At 40.1% G+C, this 14,264-nt stretch overlaps 2 protein-coding genes across 4 annotated transcripts; both read right to left on the minus strand.

Moving 5' to 3' along the window:
* Positions 1 to 325: 325 nt before the first annotated feature.
* LOC137596348 (retinaldehyde-binding protein 1-like) lies at positions 326 to 5,990 on the minus strand. Of its 3 annotated transcripts, none has more exons than XM_068316765.1 (8): positions 5,941 to 5,990; positions 4,981 to 5,021; positions 4,507 to 4,635; positions 4,197 to 4,401; positions 3,031 to 3,209; positions 2,133 to 2,291; positions 1,925 to 2,035; positions 326 to 1,828 (listed from the first exon to the last, which is right to left on the minus strand). In XM_068316765.1, the coding sequence occupies exons 2-8, from the start codon at positions 4,987 to 4,989 to the stop codon at positions 1,682 to 1,684; spliced, it is 939 nt and encodes a 312-aa protein (XP_068172866.1). In that variant the 5' UTR covers positions 4,990 to 5,021; positions 5,941 to 5,990; the 3' UTR covers positions 326 to 1,681. The 3 variants fall into 3 exon arrangements, with proteins under 3 accessions (XP_068172866.1, XP_068172887.1, XP_068172878.1); XM_068316786.1 differs by lacking the exon at positions 5,941 to 5,990 and adding an exon at positions 5,860 to 5,918; XM_068316777.1 differs by lacking the exon at positions 5,941 to 5,990 and adding an exon at positions 5,786 to 5,901.
* A 2,908-nt stretch (positions 5,991 to 8,898) lies between these two features.
* Positions 8,899 to 13,709, minus strand: slc39a1 (solute carrier family 39 member 1). Its single transcript, XM_068314273.1, has 4 exons — positions 13,463 to 13,709; positions 11,712 to 11,842; positions 11,172 to 11,483; positions 8,899 to 10,169 (listed from the first exon to the last, which is right to left on the minus strand). The coding sequence occupies exons 1-4, from the start codon at positions 13,575 to 13,577 to the stop codon at positions 9,816 to 9,818; spliced, it is 912 nt and encodes a 303-aa protein (XP_068170374.1). The 5' UTR covers positions 13,578 to 13,709; the 3' UTR covers positions 8,899 to 9,815.
* Positions 13,710 to 14,264: the final 555 nt, after the last annotated feature.

A 14,264-nucleotide genomic window follows, 5' to 3' on the forward strand; every position in this document is an offset into this window, starting at 1 on the left:
TAGAAGGCAAGTTCTGTCTTGCAGATATAGGTAGTCCTCAACATATGAACATAATTGGTTCGGAGAGGCTGTAAATAAGTTGAATTGTTCGTAAGTCGTTATTCATTAAATTTCAATTTATAATCACCATTTGAGTTTATTTACATGTCATTACTACTGTAAGTACCAATGTACTATTCCCTAAGACTTACCAGAAACAAACATTTTATCGTCGGGGGTGTAGAAGCTAAGCCAAGTTTTCATCCATTGAGGTAATCGACCACACCAATGAATGACACGCTGGTAATCAAAAGTCTGACACGCCACTTTATTCTCGATTACTCTGTTTTATTTCCATTAAGATTTTCAGTTAATGCGAACAACACTTAACATCAAATAGAAAACATTCAGAGTTCAGTGGCGAAAGAACAGCTATTATGTCCAAACCTAACCCAGTCAACGTTGGTTCCTACATCATTTAGCTCCTACAGGAGGAAGACACCATCAATAATTAAAAAAAATATGAAATAACAGGCAGAGTTTTCTTACAGGTAGTCTATAGTCTACATTGCTGGCTCTCATTTTCATCATGTCAGTCTCAATGTATGCGAATGTGTCCATGGACATAAATACATTGTGGGTTTTTTCAGAAGTTCACAGAGATGTGGATAAAAGGATGAAACCCTGCAGACGACTCATTGACAGGAAAGCCTAAAAGGCCACATGAAGTCTAATATCAGAACAAATTTCAGATATTTGCCAGTTATTTTGGCATGACATGAAATCTTGGCGTGTTAATGTTACGCTGCTTGGCTTGGGTTGTGGCAGGAAGGGGAACTAGTTGAATATGGCCGTGCATGATTGTTCCTATGCACGAATGTTGGTAAGTAGAGTGTTTGTATCTGTATGCAGTAATTTGAATGCAGAACTTAATTCTAATGGGAATTTTCTACATAGTGATTTTAAAACTTTTACTAAAGTACATTTGAGTACGGTACCTCTCTGGTTAAATACAAAAGGCTCCAAATTTTAAATAAGCCAGACCAACACTTTTTTTTTTAATGAAATAGAATAAGCTAGAAAATAAACCTGAATTCACTAAGCCTGTTAGTGCTTCATGAAACATGTCATTAACATGCACACAATTCATGACAATTAGTTCAACTCCAGACACACATAAAAATTATTTAATTATTGAAGTAAAAATCCAGCAAGTTGCAAACGGCTTTGTGGTACGTACTTGAGGCATCGGAGTGTCACAACCTTAAACGAGACTGTAGAGATAAAGATCTGTCTACATGGCACTGCATCACATGGCTGCTGCTCCTAAAACATCTTGTGAGCTTTGCCAACTTCTGACACTTCTAAAAATCCCAGACTGTGGTACACTTCTGCACTCATTCATCAAGGCTGATTTTTAAGGCAAGAAATCTTCCATCATCAAGCCATGCTTTTGTAAAATAACCTTCAACCATCCATTATTCGCTCTGAAAATCATTTTATCTTTTTTTTTTTTAAAAGCCAGTTGTATACCTTATATATGCAAACCATCCCCTGTTCCTAACCAGAGGTTCTCTTCTGCTCATAGTGACTGCCTGGATAAAAACTTAAAATGTCAAACTATCTTCAAAATAGACCATGTACTGTATCTGATATGAGTACAAAAGACGCATCTAGAAAGGGCTCTAGAACTCTTGGGTTTTCAGAGAGCAGTGTCCTCAGAGCCAAAAAGCTTGTTGGCAATGGCCTGGCAGTCGGCTACAGAGGCTCTCCCGTCAAAATCTGAAGGTAAGATTTCGGAATCAAATTCTTTGATGTAGTTGTCCAGCTCGTCGCCATGAACAAAGACCTGAGGAAAGTTACGGACAGCAATTAGAAGAGTGGATGCTAGAAAATGATCAAATAAACGATCTGACTTCAGATTGGAATTATCCTTCATCCATACCCTCTCCAGCAGCTTGCTCTTCATGAAGGGTTTGACTACGTTGTATGTGGTGGTGAAGTACCACGGCTGGTGGGTGACGTGGACTGCTTTGAAGCGTGCAGGGAACGAATCCTGAGCCAGACCACACAGAACAGTTGACAGTGTTAGAAATGTTTAAGAGGTTTTCACATCAACAGGTTCTCAGCTCTCGTTTCATGCTCCCTCTGACCTGCAGCATGTCCACCATCTTCTTCAGCTCGGCCGGTTTGATCCCTGAGGCGTGCTGCATGGTGAAGCCCTTAAAGTTCTCAATCAGGACAAAGCCATTAATCTGGGTTTCTTCATTCTCAAGTAACTTCTCCAGAATCACACAGTATGCTCTTAAGATCTGCAAGACAGAAACACGAAATACATTTTAACTACTACTTAAATACAGTAAAAAACATAATGAACTAAAAATGGTGTTTTCAGTTATGCTGCACCCTCTTCCCCAAGTATTACAAATAATGGATATAAACCTGGCAGCAGAACTGTCTCACATTCTGTGTTTTTTATTTATTGTATTTCATACAATAAAAGCATGTTCGCCCAAATTATCCCTTATTAATAAAGTTAAAATGAGAAATTCCAGCTCCATAGTTTACCACTTAGAAAGGTCCATGTTTCATGTTGTGCTCTTTTCCTTTTTTATAATTATATATTTAAGTTAGCTTTTGAAGAAAAGTTTTTCATTTTCAGTGTTATATTTATTTGCTTTTATGATCTCTGCCACTAAAAACATTTGAGAGGATTTTCACATCTGGAGCAAAACTCAAAAACTGTTCTTATCCAACTTTCTTTTCACACATCAGTCAAGTACTGAAGGAGTTATTGTTGCTATTAAAGATTTTTTTTTTGTTGATTTTGTATATTACTTGTCAAGAAGAATTGTAATTAATAGGAACAGTTGTACCAGGTCTGTGTCTTTTTTCAGCGATGGATTCTGTATCCTGTATGCTGGGCGTCCTTCCTTCACAGCGTCTTTCATTGTGATACTGTTTCTTTTATTGGAGTAAAACCATGGAGGACTAGTTGTAACTAATCTGCTCTCCTTTTGTGTATGGATGCCACTGATGCTTTACAGCTACCTCGTCGAATGTGATCTCCTCCAGGTCCCAGTTCTCGATATTGAAGAGCAGGACTACGCGTCCGTACTTGTCCCTGCTGGGCAGAACCACAGGGTACCCCGCTTCGATGGTGCTGCGGACCGCTTCAGGGGTCAGGTTCTCAAACAGCTCAGGGTAGTCCTGTCTGAAGCGCACGTAACCTAGAGCACCCCAAACACACACACACACACACACACACATACACACACACACACACACACACACACACACACACACACACAAACAGATCACTATTTAATGATCGGCGGCATTCTCTTATCTGCCACTAATGGTTCACGACCTTTTTTTTGTAGTCTGGGAGTTTATTGGGGGGTTGTTGATGCACAAAACACAAAGACACCACTGTGTCAGCGCTGCTGTGGGGCACCTCATACTGAGGCACCAATTAACCCAGGGTGTGTGTGTGTGTGTGTGTGTGTGAGTGTGTCTGTGTGCGGCAGAGGTTAACCCTGTATAAATTCCCGTTCACATTTCCTCCTCTTGCTACAATCAGAAATGTTTGTCAGGACCATATTTTCTCAAATCAGTCAACTATCTACAATCACTAACCATCAACTATCACTAAGTGTTGCTGTCACTGCTGGACGCGTTTCATCTGTAGTTGCCGTTGGAGATGAGGGGTGATGGTGGTTGTAAATGGGTTATCGGTGTGAATACGATTGAAGGTATCAGTTACTGTTAATTAAAGGTTTGCACTATAGGACACATAATTCACACCATGCAATTATAAATACAGTATTAACAATAGCAGTATTGCATCTCGAGCACACAAAGGAATGCTGATCAAATTATAAGCCTGGTGTCTTCTCTCTGAGTTCCCAGGAGAACGATTGTGGGTTCCCCAGTAAAGTAAAACTGCTGTCCCAGTTGAAGACAAAGGAAGTCTTTGTCAGGGGGGCTCAGAAGCATCTAAACGCCCCGTTTAATGAGCGCATGCCTCTCCTTCGCTGATGGGAAGGATTTATAAAACCTGTTTATTAAACGAACGAGGCCTCAACTGTCAGCAGAAAACCTATTTGAAAATATCGGCAAAATTAAATCAAAGCATATGTAGGCAAAAAAAAATTAAGATTGTCATCTGAAGCATATTTCACTGATATGAAGTAGGGATGAATGGATTGTCTGACCCTTCATGAGCTCGTGGGATCTGACAACGTCCAGCTTGCGAGCTCTGAGGAAGCGCAGCAGCAGGGAGTCCGGTTTGTCCCCAAAGCGCTCCAGGACCAGTTTGGCCAGGTCATCCCCCTCCGCCGCCCTCGTCTTCATCATGAGCCGCAGCTCCTTCAGGGACGATGCCCGTCTCTCATCCGTCTCATTCAGCTCATCCTTCGCCTGCAGGATGAAACATGTCAGATGACCTCACTGGAGAAAAGCATCAGACAAATGTCACAACCGATTTCGACTTAGCTTTAATGAACTCATCCAGTTGTGTTTTACCTTTTGTACGGTGTGACCAGGCAGTTTGTGGCATGGCCCAAACACCGGTCCGTGGTCTTTGACTGTCAAATGCTCCAGCTTCGACCTCATGGCCTGCTCATCCTCTGACACCATTCGATAAGATCCCGTCTGCATGAGCACACATGTGTTGAAAGGACAAGATCAGGTCTTTATAAGGTGAACCCCTTCCCTCTCGCAGCACCTGGAGCTTTAAAATAGTATAAGACTTCTTTACCGTTTGAATACTTCAAGGGCGTTTCATCACTGCAACTTTTCACACATGCACACCCCAAATGATTCCCCCCCAGTGGCTTGCTGGGTAATCTCCTTCACATGATTACATGACCTCTAAAGGTACTCATTAAAAACAGCTTGAGCCAGAATCTAGAGCCAGAATCTACTGGCACAATTATAAAATCATCTTCAATCATCTTCATCTTTCAAAGCAGACCTCACCAGTGAGTGATTACTTACTGCGGCCATGGTTACAGCAAATCACAACAGCTTCACCAGCACTGCAAAGACAGACGAATCAGTGTGAAGCCATTTTTAAACCTCTTTTTAATGTTTAATCCAGTTATTGGTATGTAACACAATAAATAATTAATGTAATAAAAGAAATCATGAAAATTAGCTTGAATTAATTCTATATAAATGCTCCATAAATTAAGGAGTTTTGTATTTGAGATAAAATGCTGAAGAGGCAAAAAGGTTTTTTTTACTTGTCTGTGGGGTTTTTACATGAAATCTCAGTGCAGTAAAAAAAAACATCAGAATCTACGACCTCTGAGCTCTCCAAAAAAACTAATGGCCCGATCAAGTCTATCCCCCAAAATAAATAACCTTGTGCTATTTGAGCTAGATTTGAGTAAAGATCATTTCAAAGCATAGAATGCTGCCCTGAAGGAATCCTGGATTCCTGAGCGACTGTTTAATGCATTCTAAAGATTCTATTTCATAATGCAGTAACCAGGTATGACACATGCAACCTCAGTAAAACAATATTTAATAGTAATTATTTCATTAGCATTAACACAAAACCCGGGTTTTTTAGAAGTCATTGTATTTGCTGTAAAGTCTGATGCTGACCTCTGTGACCTGAATTGTAACGATACCACAGGAGAGGCACCAATCAAAGCTGCTGTCTTAATACACTGACAGCTTGCATTTAAAATCTGTTTGTTTTAACATTGTGAATTAGATTGAAAAACTAATTCTGGAAGTTAAATAAAATACAAAATGTCCATCACAAGAAACTTAAGAACAAACCAGTTATTACACTAATAAATGCTTGTCTGTCAGTCAAAAGAGCTGCCGGTCTCCACGGGTGTCTGCTATCACATTAAAGCATACCAACATCCACACAGAGCTCATTTCTCCGTGATATTTCCTGATCAACCAGCTCTATCGCTGTAAAAAACCAAGCAGACCTACCTTGAGCAGACGGGATGAGAGGAGAAGAGAGACTGACAGGAGAGAAGAGAGGGAGAGAGAGGAGCGTGAGGGGAGGAGTAACTGAGAACGTCACTCAAAGTAGGATTACAACATGAAAGTAGATTACAATGAGGGGCTAATCTACGTGAAGCAAACTATGAAGGGGAGCTGGAGAGGAGGTGGAGAAAAGGTGGAGAGGAGTGCCGTTCCTGGTGTCATTTTGGGGGGTAAAACAATAATGCATATTAATCAAATAAACAAAAGTAACATCATTTTGGTGATGACATCATCTTTTCAGAAAACAATATAATGTATAAGTAAAACAAAAAAACTAAGCATAACATGCTGTCAAACTATTTATTCTTGTATTTTGTCAAGTTCTGTTGCCTATGGTTTGTCTTGATAGTCATTTTATTTTGAAATGTAAGTAATCAAACCTGTTATTGTGTAGCTTCTGTTTGATCAGACAGAGGCTACACATGAAGAGCATGTGTCTGACAGGTTCTATCCTCACAGAATCCAGTTCCAACATTACATCAGAATGTTTGTAAGTAGAGACTTCCAAAGTATTTCCTCTGGTATGCCTGTAGCCACCCATTCAGTCCAGTTCAAACAGCACATGTGACTTGAGTGGTGGGATTGTGCGCGCTCTCGTGTCCTATGTGAGACCACCGCTGAGATGGACTCACACATTCAGCTTCACATCACATGTTCTTTGGAATCCTGAGCGGAGAGAATTTCTTGTTTTGGAAGACAGATTATGGATGTAAATTATTTATCCATGATTAAACAACATCAGACACATCTTTTCTGGTAACACTGATGCCTCTTCTTAGAGTATATATTTATTAATTGTCAGTGTGAATATGTATGATGTATACTTTCAGGCATGACAACAGGTTTATGGCTTATGGTTCCGTTGATAGAGATGGTCAGGCTCCTCAGAGGATATACCCCGCTGATATCCTCCAGGATTTCCTCCACCAGAAAAGTGATGTTTGTATTTTTGAGTGAAATGTCTGTAACTCTTCTTAAATTGGAACTTATTAATGTTCACCTCAGAATGAATTGAAACAGCAAATTTGGTGACGCTTTAGTATCTTATAGCATCATCAGACTCAAATCATGATTTATGACAGAACAGAAAGCCTGTTCACACCTCATTGGATGTGATTGGTGTTGAGTACAACTTTTAATAGTTTTATATACTCTCAGTCATCGAGGTTTATATAAATGTGTTAATACCTTAAAGGGAAGTTCATTGTTGTTATGGGCTTAAAGCAGAAGGTTTTACTTCCAGTGTGGACATTCATTATTAAATGTATTGCTGTTAGATGAGCTAACATGCTTTCTGCTACCTGATCTGACATTCAGCTCAACATGTTGGTCAAACATTCGCACCCATTTCATCAAAACATACATTTCTTCAATACCAGGCTCATTATTATATATATATATATATATATATATATATATATATATATATATATATATATATATATATATATATATATATATATATATATATATACTGATATACTATATCAGACTTCTGAATGTAGAAAAAGGAAAATGGTAAAAAAAAATATTTGTGAACCCTTTTAGCACTGGCCCTGAATCTCATATGGTTTTATTATTTTACCACTTGTGCGACTGATGTCTGCACTAATAATTGTGTTGTGGAGATAAATATCTATAATTGAAGGACAGATATCGGACTGTTGTGATCTTCTCACCTATTCACTCCAAGAAAGCATACAAACACATTTCTCAGGTACTTCAAGCTTCGACATGTATTTAGACAATCGTGTGTCCAGAATGGTCATATTAATCTGTATATTATCATTTTTCCTCTTTAACATTGTGTATCCACAGAATATAACACCCCATCGTATCGTACCAGGAAAAAAAACAACCTTTCAATTTGCTCATAACGTCATCTGCTTCATATCTGAGAAAAAGAATAGAGAGAGGCATTTCTGAGCTGGAGGAAGAGGTTAATGAACTGTGGGTCACAGAGGAAGTGCCCCCCCCCCTGCGCGTACACACACACACACACACACACACACACACACACACACACACACACACACACACTGAGGCCTCTGTCATTAAGACCTGGCAGACTTACTGTATTCTGCTGGTGCTCCTCTATCAGCCCCTCTCATTAGTGGGTAGTCATGAATGACCTCCTTTTCCCTGCCAAAGACAAACAGGGGTTAACAATGCCTCGGTGTCACATCAGACAGAGCTGTGCTTTTGTTTCTGCTGTACATCCAAGGATCTGTGATGGAAAGGAATTCTCGTCAGTTATGTCACCCAAGCAACAAGATTAGAAAATGTTCAAAGACCACCAGGGGCACCAAATCCTGATTCCTTGACCTGTTATTAAATTTCACAGTATTGACTAAATTATTAGTGAAGGTAATACAGTGACAAATTGTACTAATTTAAATGAAAATTGTGATTTAAAAAAGTAACTAATAACTGAAGCTGTCAGGTGACTGTCATGAAGGAAAAACAATGTAGTCACGATGAAAAATTATTTTGTACACTGGATCATTCTTCATGAATTACAGAGTTTGCCTGTTGCAGGTTGAAATTTCAAACCCAGCCTCAGCAATCAGCTGTTAACACAAAAAACATCCTGAACACAAATATGTAAAATAAGAAGAGAATGACGAGGCAGAGGACAGACGTCTGGATTTAAAGACACCACTGCACACATTTGGTGCATCACAAATGATGAGAGAGGTATCGGTTTATTCTATACGGAAAGTCCTGCATAGGATAATAATAAAATATTTAAATAATATAGCTAATGATAAACTGAGCATACTGTACTCTGTTGATAAGATCAGTATATTTGCTAGTGAAACACTCTCAGTGAGAAGTTACCATTTCTCTGTTCACACTGTAAATAAAGAGAACCAAAAGCACTCGACACAGATGTTGATTTAATCTTGATGTATTTTGTCAGTATGTATGACATACGGTAACAGTCTGGTCTAGTTACAGCAGATAAAGAAAACATCAGCTAAACGTTGATCAGGATGTACGTCAATATAATTTAATAAAAGCGAATATCTGCTGACATTAGTTATGGAGATTACTGATTCTTTGTTAGGAAAGTGCAAATGACAAAAACCACATATTCTCACCACTGTGGTTCACAACTTCTTAAGGCATCATGCAGTCAGTTTAAAATTACACCAGTGTCCTGGACCGGATTATCCAGTTTATATTGAACAGTGAAAAATCTTAAGGTCGCAGACGATGTCTAAAAACACGGGACTACTGTTCAACAAATAAACCCAGTGAGTGCAAACATTCTTAACACTTTCAAAAGCCCAGCCAGCTAGCTGAGCCTGTCGCAGAGGTCGTACCATATGAAACACTGGATGTAAAAACAAGAAAGGTAAAAATGATTGAATGAAATGAACAAAGAACATAGCCTTTTCTATCCAGTGGTTTCCTCACTCAGACATGTCTGTTTATGGGTCAAGAGTATGTTTGAATACAGGACCAGTAAAAATCGAACAGGCTTCGTGATTTGTCCCAATGCTCCTGTCACTCATTCAACAAACTTATTGTGGTCTTTCCCCCCTCACATTAAAAGAAATTAAAATGTAATATTACTGGTTTCCAGCATAAAATGCTTTTAAAATGAAAGCAATAAAACGCCAACATCTTTGGTCATTTTTAAGCCTCTTGCACCTAAAAAAAAAAAAAAATCAACATGGAGAACGAAATCAGCTCTTCTTTTTTTACTAAAGGCAGTCTGTCATTCTGTCCTGAAGTGTACCATGATAAAAGAGCTGCAGGAGTCGGTACAAAACAGATCACATCCTGAAAAAGTGAAATGACAACTGGTCTCAGCCCAAAAACGTCAGACCTGCCATGATGCTGAAACCCAGCAAGATGAAGACGACCTTGAGAAGCTGCTTCCCGGGAGAGTTCAGTTCATGTGGGAGGATCTCCAGGAAGGTGATGTAGACAAACGTCCCGGCGGCGAGCCCCTCCAGGATGGCCTGGATTAGCGGTCCGGCCGCTAGCTGAGCCTCCATCACGCCGATACCGATGCCAATTCCTATCGGCGACATCAAGGCGAACACTGTGATGTAAGCAACCACCCACAACGGCCCAACTGCACTCTGGACCAGCTTCACCGACAGGCTGAACACGATGATGCTCTTGTGGACAAGTATGGCGATGCAGATTTCTAAAACCTGCAGGGGAAAAAAACGTAGTATGGTTATTTCTACCTCCATTAATAGCTTTAACATAACAGTCAAATAGGAAAACAGTAGAAGTCTGTAAGTAAGATTAGGTAGAAAAAAAACAATACATACTTCAAAACGATAGTTTTTTCACCAAATGGGGGCTGCATTGTGTTTGACATCTATTACATTTCCTGTTACACAGCAGGTTGCTGTCGTCTGATTTACAACAACATGAGCTTTGAGGTTGAAGTTCCCTGAATTTTATAAGTATATTCATTTCGCTGAATTAACCCAAGTCACACATCCATAACTTGCTCTTTTATCCATTCACTTTTTCCTCATTTAAGGTTGATGTTGCTGATTTAAACGAAACTCAAGCCTGGGCTTCCTAAATTTGTTGTGGTCAGAAGTTAAAGGTTTGTCTTCCTGGTTCAATTCTACACCAACATCCAGTATCCACATCAAACAAACATAACCATTACAGAGGACCATCATATATCATGTCATAAATATGAATAATACTTTTTTTTTATTCATTCTGCTGCTACATTTGTTCTTCATAGGGATCCAGATAAAGAGATGAAGTCTAATTCACTCTCTTTATAGTCTCAGGAAACTAGAAGGACATGTTCTGTCTGCTCCTACATGTGATGATTTGCTCACATATCTTTGTACCAGAATTTTAATCTTTAATTTAAGTGTTTCATACACTTAGTGACATAGAAACCTTTGGAAAATATCGATCTGAACACAAACAACATAGATGAGGTCCTGAGGGAACACTGACAATATGTTCAGCCTGCAAAGGCCATCTTGTGACCAAAACACAGAAGGGTTAACTTCCTGTTGACCAGTTCTGAAGCTCTAGGCTGTGTGTGTAAAAAGAATCAGAGAAAACAAGGAACTCCTTATATTTTGAGGAAACTACTGAGAAGTTTTCAATAAAAAGAATGGCGGGAAGGGCCTGAAACCTTCATATGACCATACTGACATCACATGTCTCCTCACCTTTGAGTCAGTGCTCTGCAGGCCAATAGCAAGACCCTCAAAAACTGAGTGGAGCGACAAGGACAGGAAGAGCATGAAGGAGCGAAAGGGAGAGTGGGCCTGAAAATCAACGTGGACATGGTGACCACTGCCCTCCAGATCGCCGTCGGCTGCATGTCCATGGCGGTGTCCATGTCCATTTCTGCCGGGTAAAAGGGCTTCAGTCTCCCCTCGAGGGCTTCTAACCTCCTTACAGTTCAGAACAATCCTCTCCACTATGAGGACAGCAAAGAAGCCGGAAGCCATGATGAACTCTGGGAGGGGGAAGTTGGTCTGAGACAGACAGAGACAATTAACAGTTTGCAGGATGTGATTTGTGACAATTTATTTCTTGGGGGTATTTTGTGTATCTTTTTGTCAACTGGATATTTTACATTTCAGGGCTCACTGAGTTACTTTCTGACAATTTATAAACCAAATAATAAATAAAAAAATTCTAACAGAAATAGCAGAATTAGAAGAATGACCACATTTGTCAGATCAGTCCCTACTTGTACGCACCTCAAATTTCCGAGCATCGAGCTCAGCGTTTATGTCTGACAGATAATCTGGAATGATGTCCAGCAGACAAGCAGCCAGGAAGACCCCACCAGCAAAACAGCTGATCAGACTCAGGACGGTGCGGTGGGTTTCTGCAAACGTAGGGATAAAACACGAAAACACACAACATTTCTTAATACATGAACTAAAACCAAACACAGACTGTAAAAGTTGTGCAACGCTCAAGAACACCTGACTGCATCACTCCACAGGTAAAACACTTTATTGGTGACGGGTCAGAGTGTAATGTTAGAGCACGAAAGAGATATCCTGGAAAGAAAGGAAAAGTTGGATAGAAGTTCCCCACTTTGTGAAAATCTGCATGAGTGGACCGTCCAACGGGTCAAGAAATTACTCCACATGTGACTTCAAGGAATTCGAGGAATTCAAGTGATTCAGAGAACCTATAGAACCTTCTACCCTATAGGGATACAGAAAGAGAGTCTGAGAGCTCCAGTCCCTCAGGGGGCCCTGCTATGAAAATAATATAAGATTCCACGGAGCATTTTGGGACATGAACTCAGGAGCATCTCAGCCAGTAAACACACTCCATCATGCGTCTACAAAGTGAAGACTCTGAAAGGGGAAGAGAAAACTACATGTATGACCTCCTGAGGCCTGAGGCGTAGCGTTCATGTGACAAGACTCAGATGTTTGATGAGAACAACCCACACTGGGGTGGAGGAGATGTTGCAGGGAGGAAGAGGAGGGGGAGGGTCTTCATCATCTGACTGAATTTCCTGAATCATCCTGAATTTCCCTTGGGATTATTAAAGCATCTATCTATCTGGTGCAGGAACAGAACACCTGCACTTCAACGCCTCAGCAAGCCGGTCGGAAATTTAAATAAAAATAAATGAGTAAAAAAACTCCAGGACCAGTCCAGATTGACGTGGTTGAAGTTCAGACTGCTGCCTGCCTGTTACCTGCTGTACAGGTGACCTCTAGAAATAAACGTCTTCAGACGTTCCATCAGTCAGACTTCCTGCTGCCAAACATCAGAGGCTTTCCACTAAAACAGTCCAGGTATCCCACCCTTACCAAACTTGCTGCTTGTTTGAATAAAGAACATTATTAACATACTAGCCTGATCATGACTGATGGAAACTCTCCGTCATGGGACTCTAAATGAAATCATTCCTAATCCATCCAAAGACAGAAGAACTGGAGCTCATGTGACAAACATGACCAGGACTTCAGTTTCGCTTCCTGCAGATAAACCCACAGGCCAGGGGGGTTTCTCTCCTTCATGAATCCGATTGAAGTGTTGGGGGCAGACAGAGGAAGGGTCTGGGCTTCAGTCAGCTGACTGCAGCCCCCCCAGGACTGAGTGGACATGTTCCACATTCTGGATGGTTTTATCTGTGATTGTTGACCACTGATTGAAACCATTACAATCTGAACAGGTTTACCACTATCTCTGTTGACCACTTCAACTCTTAGAACTCTTGATCGAATCACTGACAGAACTATCTGTTCCAGACCCATCTGATCACACGGGTCTGGAGAATCTGCTTTTATTATTATTTACTAAATCTATCGAGCATAACTTGTATTAAACATCACTCAAAATGATCGAATGTCACACATTAATCAATGAACTTCCCTTGTTTAGTCCACATAATTAAACCAAAACTGATTGAAGGTTTTTAAATGTAAAACCACACGTAGCCTACAGAACGTTCTTATCTTTAACATGTTTTCAGTCCGACCTGTTCCGTTCGTGTCTCTGAACCATCTGACCCGAGCAGGAATGAATCCGATCACCAAAGTCAGGAACAACAGTCCGATCAGAGCGCCCAGCTTCACCTGGAGCAGGAAGTCCATCCTGGGGTCCGACGCAGGTTAACAACCTCCTAAAGGTTCGCACAGCTCACAGCTGCAGAACAAGACCTCCTGCCGACTGACAAGATAATGGGTGAGTCGCCCCGACGCTGTTTACAGAGCAGCTGAGCCAGGGTCATGTTTGGTACGGTGGCCGAGAAGTCCAACATAAAATGTCAAAACCACAATAGTCTCCCCCTATCGGCACTCACCCGCAACAACACATTCTGTCTGCGCCGCTATCAGATATACAGTACATCAGCACTGCCCACGTGATTTGTGCTTTTTTCAATACAAGTTCTAATTTCACTTTTTATATAGCAAATATATATATATATATATACACACATATATATACATATATATATACATACATACATACATACATACATACATACATACATACATACATACATACATACATACATACATACATACATACATAGATAGATAGATAGATAGATAGATAGATAGATAGATAGATAGATAGATAGATAGATAGATAGATAGATAGATAGATAGATAGATAGATAGATAGATAGATAGATAGATAGATAGATAGATAGATAGATAGATAGATAGATAGATAGATAGATAGATAGATAGATAGATAGATAGATAGATAGATAGATAGATAGGTAGGTAGGTAGATACATACTTTAATAATCCCAAGGGAAATTCAGGGTGACA

The sequence above is a fragment of the Antennarius striatus genome, chromosome 1 (genome assembly GCF_040054535.1).
Source record: "Antennarius striatus isolate MH-2024 chromosome 1, ASM4005453v1, whole genome shotgun sequence".
Lineage (NCBI taxonomy): Eukaryota > Metazoa > Chordata > Actinopteri > Lophiiformes > Antennariidae > Antennarius > Antennarius striatus.

What these genes read in the sequence shown, in the direction of transcription:
- slc39a1 (XM_068314273.1), bottom strand. Translation starts at nt 13,577, where the DNA reads ATGGACTTCCTGCTCCAGGTGAAGCTGGGCGCTCTGATCGGACTGTTG. An exon ending in CAGAGACACGAACGGAACAG is followed by an intron (nt 11,843 to 13,462) that starts GTCGGACTGAAA and finishes CTACGTTTGCAG; the next exon opens with AAACCCACCGCACCGTCCTG. An exon ending in TGCAGAGCACTGACTCAAAG is followed by an intron (nt 10,170 to 11,171) that starts GTGAGGAGACAT and finishes TTTCCCCTGCAG; the next exon opens with GTTTTAGAAATCTGCATCGC.
- LOC137596348 (XM_068316765.1), bottom strand. An exon ending in ATCCCACGAGCTCATGAAGG is followed by an intron (nt 3,210 to 4,196) that starts GTCAGACAATCC and finishes GGGGTGCTCTAG; the next exon opens with GTTACGTGCGCTTCAGACAG. An exon ending in AGAGCAAGCTGCTGGAGAGG is followed by an intron (nt 1,829 to 1,924) that starts GTATGGATGAAG and finishes AACTTTCCTCAG; the next exon opens with GTCTTTGTTCATGGCGACGA.